The 19,316-nt window shown below is 40.9% G+C and overlaps 2 protein-coding genes across 3 annotated transcripts in view; both read right to left on the minus strand.

The window, feature by feature from the left end:
* Positions 1-1,895: 1,895 nt before the first annotated feature.
* stard5 (StAR related lipid transfer domain containing 5) lies at positions 1,896-13,763 on the minus strand. 2 transcript variants are annotated; one of them, XM_022745812.1, is made up of 6 exons: positions 13,202-13,763; positions 10,361-10,410; positions 8,492-8,618; positions 7,881-7,998; positions 3,765-3,858; positions 1,896-3,167 (listed from the first exon to the last, which is right to left on the minus strand). In XM_022745812.1, exons 1-6 carry the CDS (start codon positions 13,289-13,291, stop codon positions 3,017-3,019), a joined length of 630 nt encoding a protein of 209 aa, XP_022601533.1. In that variant the 5' UTR covers positions 13,292-13,763; the 3' UTR covers positions 1,896-3,016. The 2 variants fall into 2 exon arrangements, with proteins under 2 accessions (XP_022601533.1, XP_022601524.1); XM_022745803.1 differs by having other exon boundaries at positions 8,492-8,624.
* A 684-nt stretch (positions 13,764-14,447) lies between these two features.
* tmc3 (transmembrane channel like 3) overlaps positions 14,448-19,316 on the minus strand; it is a 49,847-nt gene continuing 44,978 nt past the window's right edge. Inside the window, exons 20-23 of the mRNA XM_022742160.1 lie at positions 19,127-19,205; positions 17,127-17,169; positions 16,266-16,539; positions 14,448-15,453 (exon numbers count right to left, since the gene is read on the minus strand). Coding sequence (XP_022597881.1) covers positions 14,448-15,453; positions 16,266-16,539; positions 17,127-17,169; positions 19,127-19,205 — 1,402 coding nt within the window. The remainder of the gene's footprint in view (positions 15,454-16,265; positions 16,540-17,126; positions 17,170-19,126; positions 19,206-19,316) is intronic.

Below are 19,316 nucleotides of genomic sequence, written 5' to 3' on the forward strand. Positions count from 1 at the left end.
TTGTGGCATAAACTACATATGCCTTTTTTGTATATAATAATCATGTTACTATTCAACCTTAAGGATTACTTTAGCATTTTACAATAGCAACTTTTAAACTGTCAAGATAAAAAAAATAACAAGACTTGATTTGAGATTTTTTTTTTCCTGCCAGATGCTGCACCTACAGAGGAGTGAAGTCTTTCCCCGTCCGTCTAACCTCAAGATGAGCCTTAACATTAAAAGACAGCACGATATAAATAAAGCCAATGGTCAGCGTGGATGGACCTCTGCCCAGTTATTATTGTACATGTGTCTTAGTCTTAAATCCTCTCATTACACTTCCAAGTTAATTTCCCATTTCTTTTTCCCCATACAGAACTCTCATCAACCACAATGTGTAGAAGGTGATTAACAAGGATAGTGTCTTTATCCACGTTTGATTTCAATAGAGGGAAAACAGGCTGCTTTGAAGTTGCTCCTGTTTCATGACACACTGCAGGGATATTTATAGTACAGTCAGTTTGAAGGTGCAGGGTGAGCGTCTTTAATGTTCCTGCATCTGTTGCAGTTGTTGACTTTGATGAAGTGTAGAAACACTGTGGAACATTTAAAGTCATGATCTGTAACTTTTCCGCATTAAAAATGTCTAAAAACAACTAGACCTGTGTTCTTACATTATCACAAATGTTTCCACCAATTCTCAAACCAGAGAAATCTGTGATGTTATTCACAGTAACGCTTCATTGGTCGCCTGTCAATGACATCGTATCCTCTATGATCATGTGGCAGTCTGACAGAAGCTCAACTGTGGCTCAATCCCAATGTCACCTCTAAGGCCTCAGCCCTGAACCTTCACAGACTAAACTCTCGTCACCTGGTCAGTGATCGACTGCGAGACGCTGCAGCGACTCAAACAGAATAAAGAGGAAAGGGACAGCACTATGTGACACTTTGATATCACGTAAAACATGTGTTGTATAGTTGTGGGTTTGGAACTTCTGATTTTCCATTCTTTATTCCCTTCCTTCACTCCCTGTTCGTAAACAAAATAAAAATTTTGGATCAGATCCGGTGAAACCAGACTTGGAATTTATCATCATGTCATCATAGGACAGGTAACTACACACAGTTCTGGCTCTGAGTCACAGTGAGCTCTGTGTGATAATGTTATGGTTTGTTCCTCTCATGCATGTTAACCTTTTTTTCTTTCTTATTTTTTCCAGGCGTCCCCTGGTAACCATGGTAACCTTGTGTTAAATGTCACAACACTAAGAACTTTGGGTAATTCCCTCAAGCGAAATCTGCAGAAATGCAGACTTATGGAAAGTGTCCAGAAAGGGCTCAAATGTCTTTAGAGAGCCCTCGTGCTCTGGATGGTTTGACAGTGGGACAGAACTAAGCCGTCATGGACTTACTGGGAACGAGCCTCAAAGTCTGTGAGTCTCTGAGGGAGGACACTGGGATTGGGCCATTGACTTTTCTCTAGCTTTAAGCCACATACACTTTTGACACCTTGGTGGTTTTCAGCTCTATATTTGAACCAGATGAAGGATTTTAGTCGTCGGACGTCTGGATCTGAAGTTATCAGAGAAACAAGCTGAGGAAATGTTAGACAGCTCAGCTCCCAGCTGCTGGAGACGTCCTGTCCTGTGTCACTGAAGAGCGTCGCTGAATCTCTGCTTTTTAAAGGTAAACTGCTTTCTGGGTGTTTCTACTGGTTTTAATCCCCTGGTGTGTTTGTTATGGAGAGGAGGACACCTCTGTGGAGAATTCAGCTGCTGGTAAAAACCTGCTGAACGTCTGCTTCATAAGTTATCAGAGAAACAATCAGAACAAAGGTTAGCATCAATCTCAGCTCCAACTCTTCCCTGAGTCTCTGTCCTCCGTACAGCGTCGCTCCAACACTGACTTTAAATGTCAAACTGCTTCATTCAGTGTTTTTAACAGTTAGAATCACCAGGTCTGTTTGATTTCCTGAACCACTCACACTGTTTTGATAGAAAGACTCCTACCAGCAGAAGTTACATACTGTGTGTTTAATGGAAACACACCTTATGAACATGAGTCACAGCAGCTGACTTGGTTCTAATCTTAAACCTGCATGAGGACTGTTCATGGTGAAAAAGAGAGGGAAATTTACTTTTCAGCAACCAATGGCATGAAGAAAGGGGAAGAAACTTTTCTGCTAAATGGAGCAGCTTTGAATATTTGACCTCTAAACAGCTGCCTTTGTTTAAAAAGGCCGTGTCACCTGTGCTTTAGTGTTTCGGTGGAGCTGATATATTCACGGTTTACAGGTGAGTGGAGATGAGCAAAACTGTGACACTTCAAGTACACAAACATCTATATGAGGTATGAGGGACAACTCCAAACCAATAATCTGATACCAGCATAGGGTAAATAAGGTCCATGCAACATGCATGTTTACCGCACACACTCGAGTGTGCAATGAGTAGAAGAGGAATGTCTGGTGTCACGTCATTCTGGTAGAAAGGAAAGATATTCTGCACCTTTAGCACATGTACAAATATAGATTTGACATCTACTGGAATCATTTAGATTAGGGCAAATAAATCCCTCCGACAGAGAGGGATGTAGACGGACTGGTTTTGTTAAATGGAAGCCCTCTGTATTTTTTCAGTGTTGAGGATTTACTGGATTCTTCCTGCAGTAACACAGGAGTATAAGGAAGGTACATTACACATGAAGTGTGGATTAGATCTATCTGGATTAAACGGTTGTTGATAATCTCAGTGTGCTGACTGCTGTTGACTTTGGACTGTGGAAAGTGGAATGGACTTTTGGCCTGACCAGTCAGGAGGCCCAAGGTTTAAATGTGGCGTTTAATTCGTCTCAAAACTTGCGCACGTAAGAGCTCCGTGTATCACAGAACATCATCCACGAGACTGGGGAGCGTTTCTACTCACTCAGCCCTCCCCACGCAAAAGCCCAACACCAGCTCGCTCGTCAAGTTGAACAAGTTTGGAGACTAATTAAACACCATATTTGTAGGTGGATTTCTTAACTCTTAGTGTCAAAGGTCCTTGAGGGATTTGACAGCCTTGGCCAGGTTGCTGTAGAACTCGGCCATGCTGGATGGGAAGAACGAGTCGACCACAGAACGGGGGAGGAAGCCACCCAGGTCCGTCTGGAAGAAGCTGAACACCTGGGTTTTGTTGGGCTCTCTGGAACAAAAACACACAAAAGAAACTGTTATACAAAGAGGAGAAAGCAAACGCTGTACTTTTTATGCCTCCACACCAGCGATAAGTCAGAGCCGGAGCAATATTGTTTTCAGGTTGTTCCCCATCCCCTTCCATTCTCTTGGACACAACATCTCAGTAAAGCCTTGATGGAACTTCTTGAAATTTGGCAAAAACATTCACCTGGACTCAAGGACAAAATGATTAGATCTTGGTGGCTAAAGGTCAAAGGTCAAGGTCATGTTGACCTCACAAAATATGATTTTGGCCTTATGAACTCAATATCTGGAGAACTCTTGAAGGGAATCCCTTCAAATTTGAACTCAAGGATGAACTGATTAGATTTTGGTGGTCAAAGGTCAAAAGTGAAGGTCAGTGTGACCTCACAAAATACTTTTTAGCCATAACTCTAGACTTCCCACAGCAATGATGACAAAATTTCACACAAATGTTTGATATTTTCTCTGACTCTGGATAAACAGGGAGGTAACCTGAAACCAGTCTGAGCGGAGGAGGCAGACAACCACAAGGAGGTGATTCTAGTTTTGTATATGTTTGTTTGTGTGTCAGTGTACTCACCCCGAAATGGGGACACAGATGCAGCCACATGGATGGTTGAATCCTCTTACGTAGCCAGACTGGGGAGGACAGCCCGGGTGACTCACATTGGTGGCTGTATGACATGACACAAAACACACACACACGCACATTTGTCAACTTTATACTGATCTTGTGAAGAGTCACGTGAGCGCATGAACTAAACCAAGAGCCTGCAGGTTTTCAGTATAAATAGAGCAATTGTTTTTCCTCCTGGGAAATACACTCATTCGCTTTATCACGAAGAGTTACAGGTGAAGTCAGAAGTTTACACACACTTTAGCTAAATACATTTAGTTTTGCATAACTCCTGACACTTAATCCTAATAAACATCACCGGTCTCAGGTAGGTTAGGATCACTGCTTCAGTTTCAGAATGTGAAATGTCAGAATAACAGTATTTGGTAGCACTGCCTTTAAACTGTTTAACTTGTGTCAGACGTCTCAGGTAGCTTTCACAAGTTTCTCACAGTAAGTTGCTGAATCCTGGTCCATTCCTCCTGAATCAGGGTTTCTTGCTCACAAACACTTTTTCAGTTCTACCCACAAATTTTCAGCTGGATTGAAGTCAGGACTTTGTGACGGCAACTCCAACACAGGACTTTGTCCTGGAGCCACAACGTTGGAAGTATGCTTGGAATCATTGACCAATTTGCAACCAAGCTTTAATTCATGGCTGATGTGTTGAGATGTTGCTTCAATACCCCCCCCCCCCCCCAACAACATGATGCTGCCACCCCTGTGCTTCACAGTTGGGATGCTGCTCTTCTGTTTACGAGCCTCAACCTTTCTTTTCCAAACACAGCGATGGACATTAGGGTCAAACAGTTCAATTTTAGTTTCATCAGATCACAGGACATTTCTCCAGAGAGTCAGATCTTTGTCTCCATGTGCAGTTTCAACTGGAGTTTGTTTTTTTTTTGTTTTTTTTTTTTAAATGGTGGTTTTGGAGCCGAATCTTCTTCCTTGCTGAGCAGCCTTTCAGGGTATGTTAATGAAAGACTCATGGTGTTTAAACTTGTGTACTATTGTTTGTTCAGGTCTTGGCTGATTTCTTTTGATTCTCCCATGATATCAAGCAAAGAGGCTCTAAATTTGAAGGTAGGCCTTAAAATACCTGCACAGCAAACCTCCAATTAACTCAGATTATGTTAATTAGCCTATCAAAAGCTTCTAAAGCCATGGCATCATTTGCTGAAACTTTCCCAGCAGGTGGAATGCACAGTGAACTTGGTGTATGTAAACTTCTAACCCACTGGAACTGTGATATGGTGAGTTAAAAGTGAAACAATGTGTCTGGAAACAATTGTTGGAAAAATGACTTGTCATGCACTAAATAGATGATGACCTTACTGACTTGACCACATCTGTGGAATGGTTAAAAAGAGTTTTAATGACTTCAACCCAAATGTCTGTAAACTTCTGACTTCAACTATAGGTGAGAAGATCAGTATCGATGTCATATCTTAGTTTCCATGATATTTTTGTACTCACCAAGCTGAGATACGGGAATACAGTGACATCAGTGGAAAAATACACAGATCATCTAAACCACTTTACAACCAGGAAGTGGGTCTGTACACTGTGAGGGACATTTGGGTCACCCATGACTTTGTTTCTGTCTAACTGTCTGAAAATAGCAAAAATTCTTGTTACTGTACTGTAAAATATTTTTCTTCTTCCTGAAACCCCTCTCATCATAGTATCTATACAGTCACCCACAGATTTTATATTAATCCTACACTGTGATGAATTTATTGGCGCCACAACTGACACTATACAGTTTTACAACATGCAGCTCATTAGAGGTGAAGAGTCAGTCAAGAGATCAAATGTGATCCAGTGGTTAATAATTATCATCCATTATACTGAATGGACATTTGATGTCACCTTATTTCCAGCTACTGTATATTATTGCTCTGTGATGCTGAAGTAAGTCTAATTCATGTGCGATTGAATGTTACGTTTTAATACTGTGGATGTGACCAATGTGACCCTGACAAAAATAGTTCTTCCAGGCATTTAAGGTCGAGGGTCCGTATTCACAAAGCATTTTATCCTACCACTAAGAGTTCTCCTATGTCGAGCTAAACCTTTTTAACTAAAAGTTAAAATTCCTATTCACAAAGCTGCCGAGACCAATCTTTTACTAAGGAGAAGTGAAACCTCCTGAGCTAAGAGAGCGACTCTGTTGCTATGGCTGATGTCAATTTACACCGACGAGCTCCTTTGCAGGAACCACAGCGATTGGTTGATGATAGACCGTTTGTGCCAGTGAAAACACATGCGCAACATCCTGCAGTAATAATAAAAAAAAAACACTGAGAAATAAACAAATACAAATTAAATAATAATGGATTTGTCTGGTGATGGTTCAATCATTTTAACATGCTTCCATTTCTGGCAGCGATCACAGCAGGTAGACCGACCATGAAGCTGCTTTATTTCTCTGGAGTTGTTGAACATCTAAAGGAAATCGTATGACTCGATCTATGATGTCGGATCAGAGCGCAATTATTGTTTGGTCAATAGATGGGCTTTTCTCTGTTGCCAACTAGCGTAGCTTTGCACACTTAATTTCTGCACTGATCTGGTTGTTTCGGTTGGTAGAAGATGTTATTTAATCCCTCACAAACTCCACAACGATCATTATTCTCTCATGATTGAGTCGTATCTTTTTAAGTAATTTAGCATCTAGTAAGGTTTCAGGAACACTGTGACGTGGAATGACAGCAGCTCTTTAAGATTCTTTGTGATTTGGTCTTAAGCCGCGTTTTCACCGCAGGAACGTTCCCCAGGAACCAGGGAACTTTTGAGGAACGATGCACGTTTCCACCGCAGGAACCAGGGGCTAAATTTAGTTCTGGGGTAATTGATCGACCCCCAAAAAAGTACCTGGTCGTACTTGCTGCATCTTATTTCACCCACCATGTTTAAAAGTCCATAGGGGCCGAGCACTGAGCGAGCGAACACATTTTCCACACAGCGAAACAGGTCCAGGAGAAGGTAAAAAAACTGAAACAGGACTTTAAAAATATAAAAGGACCACAAAAACCGGAGTGGCTAGGGTTGCCACCTGTCACATATAATACGGGATCATCCTTTATTTGAAAATAAAATGCTTTTAGTTCCTGAAAAGAACTAAAAGTTCCAGGTAGTTTTTGGTTGAAACGAAAGTTAGGAGTCATCTCAACTCTTCTAACTTCTCCCAGACTTAGCTGCTACTTTTAGCGCTGAGTGGCTTTGTGAATTACTCTTAGTTAGAAAAAGTCCTTAAGTTAGGACTGACATGCCCATTATTTTTAGGAGTTTCTCCTAAATTGGCAAGTTAGGAACTTTTAGCCTTAAGATGCTTTGTGAGTACAGGCCTTGATTGTTCAGCATTCATTTCCCTGTTTGAGCCTTGTAAACATAAATGGTCCTCAATGGATGTTCCCTTCACTTAATTGCTCAGAATCATAAATATCAAAGAACTATTCTATTTTCTTTTTAGGTATTTATCTACTCGAAAATATTTTTTTTATCCCGTTATCTCGAGATGCAGCTTTGTTATGTTGAGATAACGTAATAATTTTCTTGTTATCTCAAGATCACTGATAACAGAGCTTCATTTTCTCTGGATAATGTAACAATTATCTCGTGAGCTTGAGATAACGCTAACGTATAATGGAGCTTTGTTTTGTTAAGATAACAGGAAAATTGACCCATTATCTTGTGATAACCTTAGTCTACAGCCGGTCTAAAGTTCCTAGGCCATGTAAAACCTTTAGGACCCAGATTGTTAGAGAAACTTGAGTCTCTTCAATAACTTTTCTTCTCAAGACGTATTTGATTGAAATGAAATCTGCTCAGGTATTTTTTTGTGGCATGATAAACCATTCAAAGAAAATCTGATTAACATGTGATGTTGAATCTGTTTAAGTTTGTTCAGACCTGTAGTGTATCCTCAGAATAGAAAAAAAAAAAAAAAAAAAAACCCAAACAGCCTTGCATCAAAGTGAAAACTGTCCCGCCCCGTCTGCATGGCACAATGAATCTTAGAAGTACAAAAGAAACAAGTACAGGAAGAAGAAGAGACAAGAATGGGTCGTTACGCACCATTTGATGAAATGGTGCCATCTTCGTATTGCTTAACTAAAATAACATCTACAAAGTCTCGTGGAGCTATGATACCCATAGCTGCTGAGGGCGTGACTGTTCGGCAGATAGAGATGTCCTGTGCGAGAGTGGGAGACAAGGGAATGTACTCAAAGACTGACTCAAACACAGCTAAAGCAAAAATGGATATCACCTCTAGTATCACATGTATGCGTTTAAAGCTGCACTGGGCAAGACTTTCATTTTAGAACAACATATGTGGATTTGTCCTAACTTAACAAATTGAGTACGCTGGGAATGGTAATTGGCGAGACAAGATACGAAGTTAGTATCTTTTGGTATGAAGCCTCAGTGTTCAGTTGGGTTATTAAGCCATGAGGCATGTATGCAGTTTGATGATATCATAACACTTGATTTCTGGGTATTGCGGGTCAAAGTTACAGTTTCCAAACACGTTATCTGCCATGTGAGGTATGTTTAGACACCGAGTGCAGCTTTAAAGCAATTCAGACAATCTTTGATGGAAATCAAAAGAAATGTGTCTACTGCACGGAGAGACGACTGGGTTAACTAGTACAGGACGATAACGACAAAACATCAAAGTAACACACCTCTGTGATTTGTTCTAACAGCTCAAACTTTTTCACATTGTTGTCCCATTTGACTCTGTGCCCATTGGGTACTGGTTTCAGGCACTCCCACACTTTCTCCAGGCTGCCGCTGACGATTCCCTCGCCCCTGTAACTGCAGAGGAAGCCAGATGACAGGACACAGTCAGGACAGCACTGTAGATTATTAAGGCGTGACTCTGCTCTAAATTAGATTCATACATTCTTGGAAAGGCAAATTACTTAACATCTGCACACAGATAAACAGTCCTACTCTACACACCATATGTTTCAAGCTCTGGGCGATTTTTTAGACCATATTTTCCGTAAATATATATAATACACAACTTATTAATGAAAAGAAAATATCATGGAGGCAGAAAAGAGTAGTGTACCTCTACTGCAATAACTGAGGTTTTCATGCAGTGGCCTAATCTGTCCTGCAAGTGACTTGTTCTGATGTCTTGTGATTTTTAAATGCATCCATGAGTGTGTGGTGTACTGTGCAAGGCACCTGGAGTTCCATAATAATAAATAACTGAATTATAAATCATGATTTAGTCTGATGCCATGAGTGGAAGAGCAATGGGGCCGTGAGACTGTAACCGTCTGTCTGTAATTTGACTGGATGTTTTGTCACTTTTCCAGGACTGACAGGCTGCACAAAATTCCAAACATTAGAAGCAGCACTACACTGTACATTTTTCTACATTTCTGACATGGTCAACCAAAGGGACTTTCAACTCACAGCTAATAATGCTTTTAAGATAAAGAAAATGCCAGTACTCATAGTTAAATAGTCTTGTTATTTAATATGTAGCAATATTATATATTATTGTCCCATATTAAATAAAAAGCAGAGTCAGACAAAGTAAACAGCTCCATTACTGGAGTCAGAGTATAGATCCTCCTGGTCAAATATGACTGAAACAACCCACCTGCCTTTTTTAGTCAGTGATGAAGTTTGGTGTGGTAAACACAGCAAACATTTCAAACTAAATGAATCTTTCTTTATTTGTAAACCTTCAAACACAGACCTCAGATCAGACCATGGTCTCTGGTGAGGAAGCTTCTGCCTCATCTTTATCTAATGTCGCCACCGGTTCAAACATGACTGACAGTGGAGGAGTTGACTGTGATTGGTTTTTCTCCTGTGACGAACACTGTGTACGGTCTATCACATTTTCAAAATAAAATAAAAATTCATTCAACTGAATAAAAACTCTGCTTCAAAGTAAGAATACTTCATAGAAATGTAGAGGAGTCAAAAGTACAATATGTGTTTAAGTGTCTTTTAAGTCTTTTAAGTAAGTCACAAGTTTCTAAAATAAAATAATACCCAAGTAAAGTACAGATACTTTAAAAAAAATACAGTAATAAAGTGTACTAAGTACAGTACTTAAGTAAATCTACTTAGTTAGCATCCGCCCCCGATAAGATAATAATGAGTGCCGGCATTTTCTTCATCTTTTTGAGTCAGCTACGAGTTTTCAGGATGTGGAGCTGTGCACACTGCCACCTTTTTTTTGTTTTGAATAATATTTTTACAATGTTGTGTAAAAGCTTAAATAGCACCAGTGATAAGCTCACTACAAACTCACCACCTCTACCACAAGTTGTTTCCTGGCAAATATCTTGCTTTTCATTTCATCAATACAGTTTTTGTTAGCATCCTGTGTAGGACAGGTAGTATTATAAAGAAGTGGTCACAGTTGCAGGCACAAGGCCTGACTGTTATTCTTATCCTTCTGTTTACACTTACACCTCAGCGGTGTGTTATTCTGAAGATTACTACATGCATTTCATCAACGTTCATTTGTTGGGGAAATCTGAACTATATGAGAAAGAAAAAGAGAAGTTGAGGTTTCTCACACATTCCCCGGGAACTCTGACGAGGGACGCCAAGACACAACCACGTCGTTCTGCCAAATAAAAACAGCAGATTTACAGTGAGCAACATTTGCCTGTAATGAATGGCCCTGGTACATGCCACTTCCTCTGACACACTACACATTTCGTGACCGGCTGTCTGTCACAGACAGAATCTGATATTGCCTGTTTACTTTGTGATTCACTGCCCTCCTGTGGCTTGTGTCTGCTGCCTCTGGAAGCTAGCTTGACTTCCAGCCGTTTGCATCCATCAATACCTGTCACTTCCATGGGCGTGGCAGTGTCCCGTTGACAAAGGCTGGGGCTTGTCAGGCAGGGGAGAGAGCAGCATTACGAGGTAGCAGTAACAGTAAATGAGCAAATTTCACCGTGACTCATCTTCTCGAATCGGTTCAATCACCTTGGTCAATGTGTGATGGCGAGGAGTTATGGTTGGTTCTTTGCTCTGCTCGCCTATCTGTAAAAGTTGCTGTACGCCACAGACTGTCAGTGTTGATGTGCGGCTGAACGAATTCTGACAATACATGAAATAAGGAAGGATACATTGAACTCAGAAGGTATTCTGAAAGTAAACTTTGCAGCAGATTAACACTGGGTAGTTCCTTCCTGTGTTCACAAAACAACGTCAGTTCTTTGTGACATGGATTCCACAAGGTGTTGGAAACATTCCTGCTCCATGTTGACATGATGATTGCGTCACATTAATTCTGCAGATTTGTCAGCTGCACATTCATGTTGCCAACCTCCTGTTCTACCACATCACAACGGTGTTCTGCTGAATTCAGGTCTGGAGACTGGGGGGTGGGGGGGGGGGGGGGGTGTCACTGAAGTTCACTGAGCTCACTGTCATGTTGATTACACCAGATTGAGACATGGAGCATGATCCTGTGGAAGGAGCCATTAGAAGATGGTGAACTGTGGCCATGAAGGATGAACATGGTCAGCAACAATAACCAGACTGAAAAATTAGGACCATGATTGATTGGTGTTAAGAAGAAAACACTCCCCACACCATCACACCTCCACCACCAGCCTGGACTGTTGACACAAGGCAGTTTGGATCCATGGATTCAGACGCTGACTCTACCATCTGCTGCCTCAGCACAAATCCAGATCCATCAGACCAGGTCTTCAGCTGTCCAGTGTTGGCGAGTCTGTGTCCACTGCAGCCTTGGGTTTCTGTTCTTGGTGACAGGAAGTGGAACCTAACGTTGTGTTCTGCTGTTGTAGGTTGTACGTGTTGTTCAGTCTGAAGCTTCTTAGCTTAAAGAGTGGTTATCTGAGTGATTGTAGTCTTTCTGTCAGCTCCAACCAGAATGTCCATTCTCCTCTGACATCAACAACAACCTGTATCTGTATGACTTCATGCACTGCACTGCTGGCACATGATTGGCTGATGGGATAAAGGCATGAATAAGGAGGTGTTCCTAATAAAGTGCTCAATGACTGTATGTTCAAAACTGGTTAAGCTATACTAAAAACTTAAAAATAACTGTAAATACAACCACAATTATACTAATCTTCTAAATCTAAACCGAATATTATGGGTCAAATAGAAATGAGCAGCATATTCATGTATTATGTTGACATGACAAACAGAAATACTGCATTTTGCAAAGAACAGTGGTGACAAGCAGGCCCTCCCAACCACCATCACTGAAAGACAGTCAGTGTCTAAAAGTTCCTGAGTGTCAACAAATGCCAAAAACTATGGACTCAGTAAAAGACGTCTTCTGTGTTTAATTCTGTTACTCTGTCCATCCCCTGTGTCTGAGAGCATTTGATCACTCTGGTATATCTAGTAATGCAAGTGTTTTACTTCTAAAGCCTGTATTTTGGAAGTTGTTCATACTTCTCTTGACTGAATGGTGCATTTGATTACAGTTAAAACCAACAGCAACTAGGGGAGCCCGGGGGATGGTTGTAACATGAGTCAGTTGTAACACTTCCAATTTCTCCTATCAGGAACAAGTTACAAATCAACTGATTCACTCTATATCTGCTCTATTTAGTCCTTAATTTAGAAGGAAAGAAATTAGCACTGCATGCTTTGTAGGTTAACTCTTCATACTTATGTTGTGTTTATTGTTAGTATATGTAGATATTTTCATGCATGTTGTCAATGCTAATGTAATTTAGCTGCTGGCTGTAAGTTAAGCTAGTTAATGGCTCCAAGAGAGAGAGACACAAATGTTCAACTGTGGAATCTGGTGAACATTTGCACATTTTGTTCAAATGTCTTATCACTACTATGACTGACAGTAACATACTTGGCACACACACACTCCAATTATGTTAAAAATCATTTAAGTGTTGAATGAAAATCTTTCAATATCAAGTTTTTGTCATGATCCTTATGTTATAATGTTACATTTCACCTCAGGGTATGTCACAACTAATCTGGACTATGTAGTGAAATGTAACATTTGTTTGAGAATAAACCAGACATGTTCTGTGTTGCAGAGATACTACCTACTCCAGTTAATAGCAGACACATGGAACTAGTTAGTACTAAATTTTGAATGCACTGGCTTAAAAGATACAGACAGAAATGTCGAAAACATTACAACCATCCCCAGTCTCCCTTAATTGTAAAAATTGTCTTTCTTAAAACTAGCTTGGTGTTATTTGGGGCCAAGTTGAAGAGTTAAGTCTCAAGTTTCGTAACAGCTTTTAAACTTTTAACGTCAGGTAGGCAACATCAAGTCAAACTGTCATCAAAGAACCTGCCTGCTGGTTCTCTACACCAAAGAACGGCATGTTGAAGGGCAAGAGGATACAAATCGTACAATTTAGTATCATACAATACCAAGAAACATTTACCGATTTCTTGCAGACTTTCCATCCGGACTCATCCCTCTTGTAGCTCAGCAAGCAGTCAGCCACTGCCTTCGCTTTATGTTCATAATCCATGATAGTTGGTAAAAGTTAACGTTACCTTTGCTAACCTAATTCACTTTGCGGAGTAGCTGTCGTTAAAGCAGCTAAGTGGTCGACACACGCAACTGTTATTTCTCAGTTCAACAGAAACTCGAAGCCACACTGTAGCTGAACTATGTCACGCAACTTCATTAGCAAAAAGTACCTAGTGTTATAAAGTCGACCAAACCCTGGTCAGGTGAGCGTGAACCGCCAAAGCTAGTGTTAGCCAAAATGAATGAAACGTGCTATGCAAAGACGCATCGTTTACTAACATGCAGCTAGCTCGCTTCGAGGTTACGTAGCCTACGTGGATAAAAAACGGCATCCACAACTGTCAAGTACTGGGAACTGAAAACCTTTAACTGCCCTTAGACTACACAACGGCCCCCATCAGTCTCAGATGAGACATTAAAATCCAAAAGTAGTTGAATGAATTCACTGAACGAGGAGAATCGCCTGCAAAAGATGTCAAATCAACCAGAAAAAATACCCTTCCGGCTATGGCATTCAAAATAAAACATGTATTCGCAAATGTATGTGTCTGTGATCATGTACCATGTGCCGTAATACCATTTTCTGTATATTTTCAATAGCATTCAGAGATTTAATCAAATAGTACGCTAGTAGTTTGAGCACACCGACACTTTTAATGAAGCGACAAGTTCCACATATTTTATTTTGAAAGCAAAACCGCCCGACTCTTTCTTGTAATCTGGTTTGCTTCACTCACCTGCTGTTGGATCCTTGCTTGATGCAGCAAAGCAAGCTGGGAATTGTAGTAGTCACTTCAATCCAGATGTTTATTCAGAGTACAAGACTGATGAGTTTTTATAGAGATGATTTTATTGTAACTGAAGTGTAATTATTCAAGCTGTACAACTTTTAATAGCTTACGTTACACTGATAGTCAATGTCATGTTTTATTGTGATACACATTGCTACAATAACTCATAATTAGCTGACACAGCCGTTTCAAAATGATACAAGACCACACATATGGGACACACATTTATAATAATATACTTTCTGTGCTTTCAGTGCAATGTATCAACTCTTATTGGGATATATTTGTAGAGAGAGAGAGAGAGAGAGAGAGTGAGAGAGAGAGAGAAACATTTTAGCAGAATACATCATTTTAGCAAAGATGTCATACATTGGAACAGACCAGGTCATTTGACTCAGTGACATTTAGATCAAAGCTGGTTTTTGACTTCTTTTTGGCCAGCTTTCCTTGCTTCGCATCAGACTTGAGATAACGCTCCTTATTGTGGATAACCTGAATGTACTGGTCAGTGCTACTGTTCTGTTGGTCACTGCTGGAGGCCAGGGAGGCCGAGTCTGACTCGGTCAGAGGGGTCTCCAGCTTCGGTCTCGTCTTGGGCTTCACATAAGATTCCATGTGCCTGGTCCTAGCTGGGGACTGACAGTGTCTTCCTGGGGAATGGATATGATGCCTGGTTCGCACAAGAAGAGGGTCTGTTCCTCTCACACTGGCCTGGGACCGGGCATGTGATTCCAAATCCCCCCAGTCTATTTCTCCTTCACCATCCTCCTCTCCATCCTCTTCCTGTGCTCCATATCTTACTCGAGCTGCGTGCCTGTCTTTCGCCATGGACACGTGGCTTTCTACACGGTCACCAATGTAGAAGTGTGCTGGTTGATGGAGGTCAGAGAGGGAACGGGGCCGATGAGCCTTCCCTAGTGACATCCTTCTCCTGCCTTTTCCTTCTTCTTCCTCCTCTTCCTCTTCACTCAGATGCTGCTGTGATGGGTGGGACCGGTGAGGATGCGGTTGGTGGTGGTGAGTGGTGCGGGGTGTGTAGCGTTTGACATTGCATGGGTACAGCTCCAGGATCTCTGCAGGCTCCTCCATGAGGTAATGGCGTGGGATCCGAGTGGCTGAGCGCAGCAGCTTCTTCCTGGGCTCATGCTCATTGACAATCACGTAGCGGGTAGTGTGACCACGCCGTCCTCCATAGTTCTGTGCAGCGATGAACCCAGCAGCTTCGACGGGGTGTATGGAGCGTATGGTCTTCCTGTACAGGGGGTCAGAGTGGATGTTGTCAGAATAGCGAGCTGGGGGATTGTACGCCATGTGATGGTAGGACTTGGACCTGCAGGTTCCACTAGGGCCACTAAGAAATGGTGGGGGCCTGTATGAGAAAGGACAACACATAAGAATCAGCTTATGTAACATTATTGTCTGTATATTATTGCATAATATTAAAAATAATGTTAAAAAGCATGGACTGATTTGAAATGTCTGCACTCCAGTGGCACAAAGCAGACATGATGTTAGCTGTGATTGATAACTAAACAGGTTGGCTGTCAAATACTGAAACGAATGAACAATGGCTGCACAGAAGCTTAAGAAGAGAAAAAAACCCAAAAACTTTGGCATGAATTGTATATTGGTCAGTGATGATGTAATGTAGATGCAGTTTGAACAAACATGGTCTTAAACATGCAAAAACTACCAGTATAGTACTTTAAAGCCAAACTGCAGCATGTTTAAATTTGACCTTTTCATGCCAAAAAAAAAACATTCACATAACTTACAAGTACTCAGAGCTTCCCAAAGAATATCATTCTTGTGAGGATGGAAAAGAAACTGAGACAGCATTTAGAAAACTGTCCACTGAAACCCACGTTAGTGCTAAAGTAGGCACAAGTAGGACTAACAAATACTACAGACCATAATCACAACTCTTTAAAAGAGTGCAATTTTCAAATCACAGGGGCCAGTGCAGTTATGACTTGGATTAACATTATTAACAGTCTTAACAAGCTGTTAGAGTGAAAGGTTTAGTTTCGGCAGCCATAGTTACAACTGTCACTGATAAATTAAGTCAACTGAAAGTGTTGCAGCTGGTAATAAAACTGCCCTATATTCATTATGTAAGAGATAATCTGTTGTTCAAAGTCAACCTGCTTGGCTAAACTAATATATTAGTGCATGTGAAACCTGTTAGGTATATGGTCCAGCCGGTGTTTGGGCAGTATGGTCACTGTTGGACTTCTGACAGATCCAGCCGCACTTCCTCTGTTCAAGTCCGCCCTGGATGCCGATCGGGTGATGGTGCGGATGCTGTTTCCACGACGAACGGGAGACTGAAAGTTTGTTACACTGCCGTTCCGTCGAGGAGATGGAGTGTGGACAGAGGCCTCCTGGCTCGTGATGTCACTCTCCTGCTGATCCAGCTTTTTGTCCACCGCAGCCTCTGTAACCTGTAATCTTGCTAAGGGAGAGAAGTCAGACGTATCAGATAGATTCCAGTTTGTCCATGTTAATTATGATTCTTTGATGCACACAAAAGTTAGTCATGAAGTTCCACAAGGTTCTGTGGACTGATACTTTTCACCTTATATATGTTTCCTTACAATATCAGGAAGCACCACATACATTTCCATAGTTATGCAGTTGACATACAGCTGTACTTATCCATGAAACCCGATAAAACTAATCAGGTGATCAAACTTTAGGAATGTCTCACAGACATAAAGACCTGGATCCTGTTTTTTAAAAAATACTAAACTACTTCTACTGTAAGGAACCATGGAGATTAGTCTCTATTTATATGGCACACTGCATATCATTAACTGTGTGTCTTTTCTCTCCTGTAGAATTTGTTCTCCTCTCATTCAGCAGGTGTCTCTGACTCTGAAGCTGCAGCATCCAGATCTGACACTACCACTCACTATTATCATTGTCATTATTAGTCTTAAATACACATCCCACATTGAATTGAATTGAATTGAATTGAATTGAGTTATTTAAATAAATAATGGAGCACATACAGGAGATCTGACAAAACACCAGAAATACCTGCAGCCATCTGGAAGACTTTCTTCTTGTCCTCAGTCCGCTCCTAAAGAGATTGAAGGAAAGTTCCACCTTTAGAAACACCGAGACCATTAGATATTGTTGTCTGTCATTAGTTCAGGACTGTGTCTAGGGTTATTTTCAATCTTTATCTTTTATTTTTTATTTCTGCCAATAGACTGATTAAATCATTTTGATTAATTCTGAAACAGTGTTGCTGTTGGACAGCTTGATCACGCGTTTATTTTTGGCTGGACCACAACAGCGGGGGCCAGCCCTATAATCTGTCTATAAGATGTCCCTCACTGACTGACTGACTTGATTGACTGACTGACTGACTGACTGACTGACTGACTGACTGACTGAGTGATCATATTTCCACCACTGAGTTGAAGTTTCTGGATCAAACAGGTTCTATTAGGCGGTGTTTACATCTTAGCACATTGTCTCTAGATTTTCAACCAGACTGGGTATAAACTTGGTTCAGGTCTGGACTGTGTATGAATGCTGACCAGGAGCTTAGGGCTACACCTCTTGTTACTGATAGTTTACTGAGCTGCTTTGGTTTTCCAGCTGCTCGGGAACTGCAGGGAGGAGAAAGGACGCTTCAAATACACTGAGCCTCGCCTCCATTACAGCAAATAAACTACTTTCATTCCATGTATCATTATTACTAAAGGAGGCAGAGGAATAACTAAACATAAGACACACCGAGCAGAGAGAGCGGGAGAGAGGGAGAGAGAGAGAGAAGTCATTGGTAACTGCTAAAGAAGCTAGCAGATCTGAATAACACATAAACAACAGAAACACCAGCAACTGGAAATGAGACAATACTCTTAATGCAGCACTGCAATAAAAGTCCTGTTAAGAAAGAAGGGCCACAGAGGGGCTTTAAATTCGAAACAGTTAGAGTGTTGAGTTTGTATTAACATGTAATTAGGGATGTTAATAATTAACCATTTAACCATTAACCGACAATAAGAATTCTGACCGATTAATACTATCAGTTTAACAATAAAAAAGTATGAACAGGCACATATCAGGCACATATCAGGCACTATCTCTGCATCCCTGGGACATCAGTACCATCAGAGCAGGTATTCTACTCTGCATAGTTAACAGACTGTGCATCAGACTAACCCCACAGCCTGTTGACATGCTATTTCTGAACAAAAACCAGTAGACAAGCTGTCCGCTATCCTGAGGACTGAGGAAGGCCTGACCTGTTTATCTTATTTTGAGTTCTGAATAACATGACTACAAGTTTATGTTTTGTTCAACTGTTGGCTCTTTTTGATCATTAATTAGCCAAGAGCGGAGGAGGAGGAGGTTTTCCTTACAGCGCTCTCAGCTCAAACCTTTTTCAAACTTTTTTATAGAAAAAAAACATTTGTTTTATTGTTTTTTTTTTCAATGGGTCACAGACACGCGTTCATTCTAAATGGTACATTTTAATCTTGTCGGTTAACAGTTAATGGTCAGTTAATGAGCGTCAGCTACCGGTCAGAAAAAAAAATTCAAAATGAGCATCCCTACATGTAATCCAGTAACTTGAATACCATGATACAGCTAAAATCAAAGCTCAGTCTTTGTCTTTGATGTGTTTGATGTGTTTGGTGATTTTGTCAGAAGACGCAGTTATAAAATCAGGATTTGACTATAGGCAGTCCAGACATATACTAGGTTTTGACCTAGTCTTCTTTTAACTGTAAATTATATCCTGCATCACTGTTTTGTACCCACAAATATCTCTACATGCTAAAGGCTGGTCAGTTGGATTTTTTGTTCAACCAATTAACTACCTCCTTTAAATTGTCTGCTTACTCACTCAGGACTGTTGTGGAGAGACGCATGCAATGTAAGATGGAGGCCATCTTGGACNTACTGTCATATAGTCACCAAAGCTACTAAATGCAAATGAGTTGTAAATGAGAAACACGTTGACATATTTTTGATTCAGTCCTACTAACTATAACTCTGGGAGTGACTCATCAGAAACTCACAGTCTGGAGTTGCATCCTCAGCTGGTTGTTGGTGAATTTGAGGGATCTGGCAATGGCCTGAAGATAGTATATCAGCATGCTGAAACACACAAGGACAATTCAAAAGTCAAGGTGGCATGTTGATTTGTAGATGTGTGCATATACGTATGTGTGTGTGTGTGTGTGTGTGTGTGTGTGTGTGTGTGTGTGC

Source organism: Seriola dumerili, unplaced genomic scaffold, assembly GCF_002260705.1.
Source record: "Seriola dumerili isolate Sdu_G_001 unplaced genomic scaffold, Sdu_1.0 BDQW01000003.1, whole genome shotgun sequence".
Taxonomy (NCBI): domain Eukaryota; kingdom Metazoa; phylum Chordata; class Actinopteri; order Carangiformes; family Carangidae; genus Seriola; species Seriola dumerili.

Excerpts from the sequence above, each read along its gene's own strand:
- stard5 (XM_022745803.1), bottom strand. The coding sequence starts at position 13,291 with ATGGATTATGAACATAAAGCGAAGGCAGTGGCTGACTGCTTGCTGAGC. Across the intron at positions 8,625-10,360 it reads TCAGAGTTCCCGGGGAATGT|TTACAGGGGCGAGGGAATCG; the intron begins GTGAGAAACCTC and ends CTTCCTCTGCAG. Across the intron at positions 3,859-7,880 it reads TGGCACCATTTCATCAAATG|CCACCAATGTGAGTCACCCG; the intron begins GTGCGTAACGAC and ends CATGTCATACAG.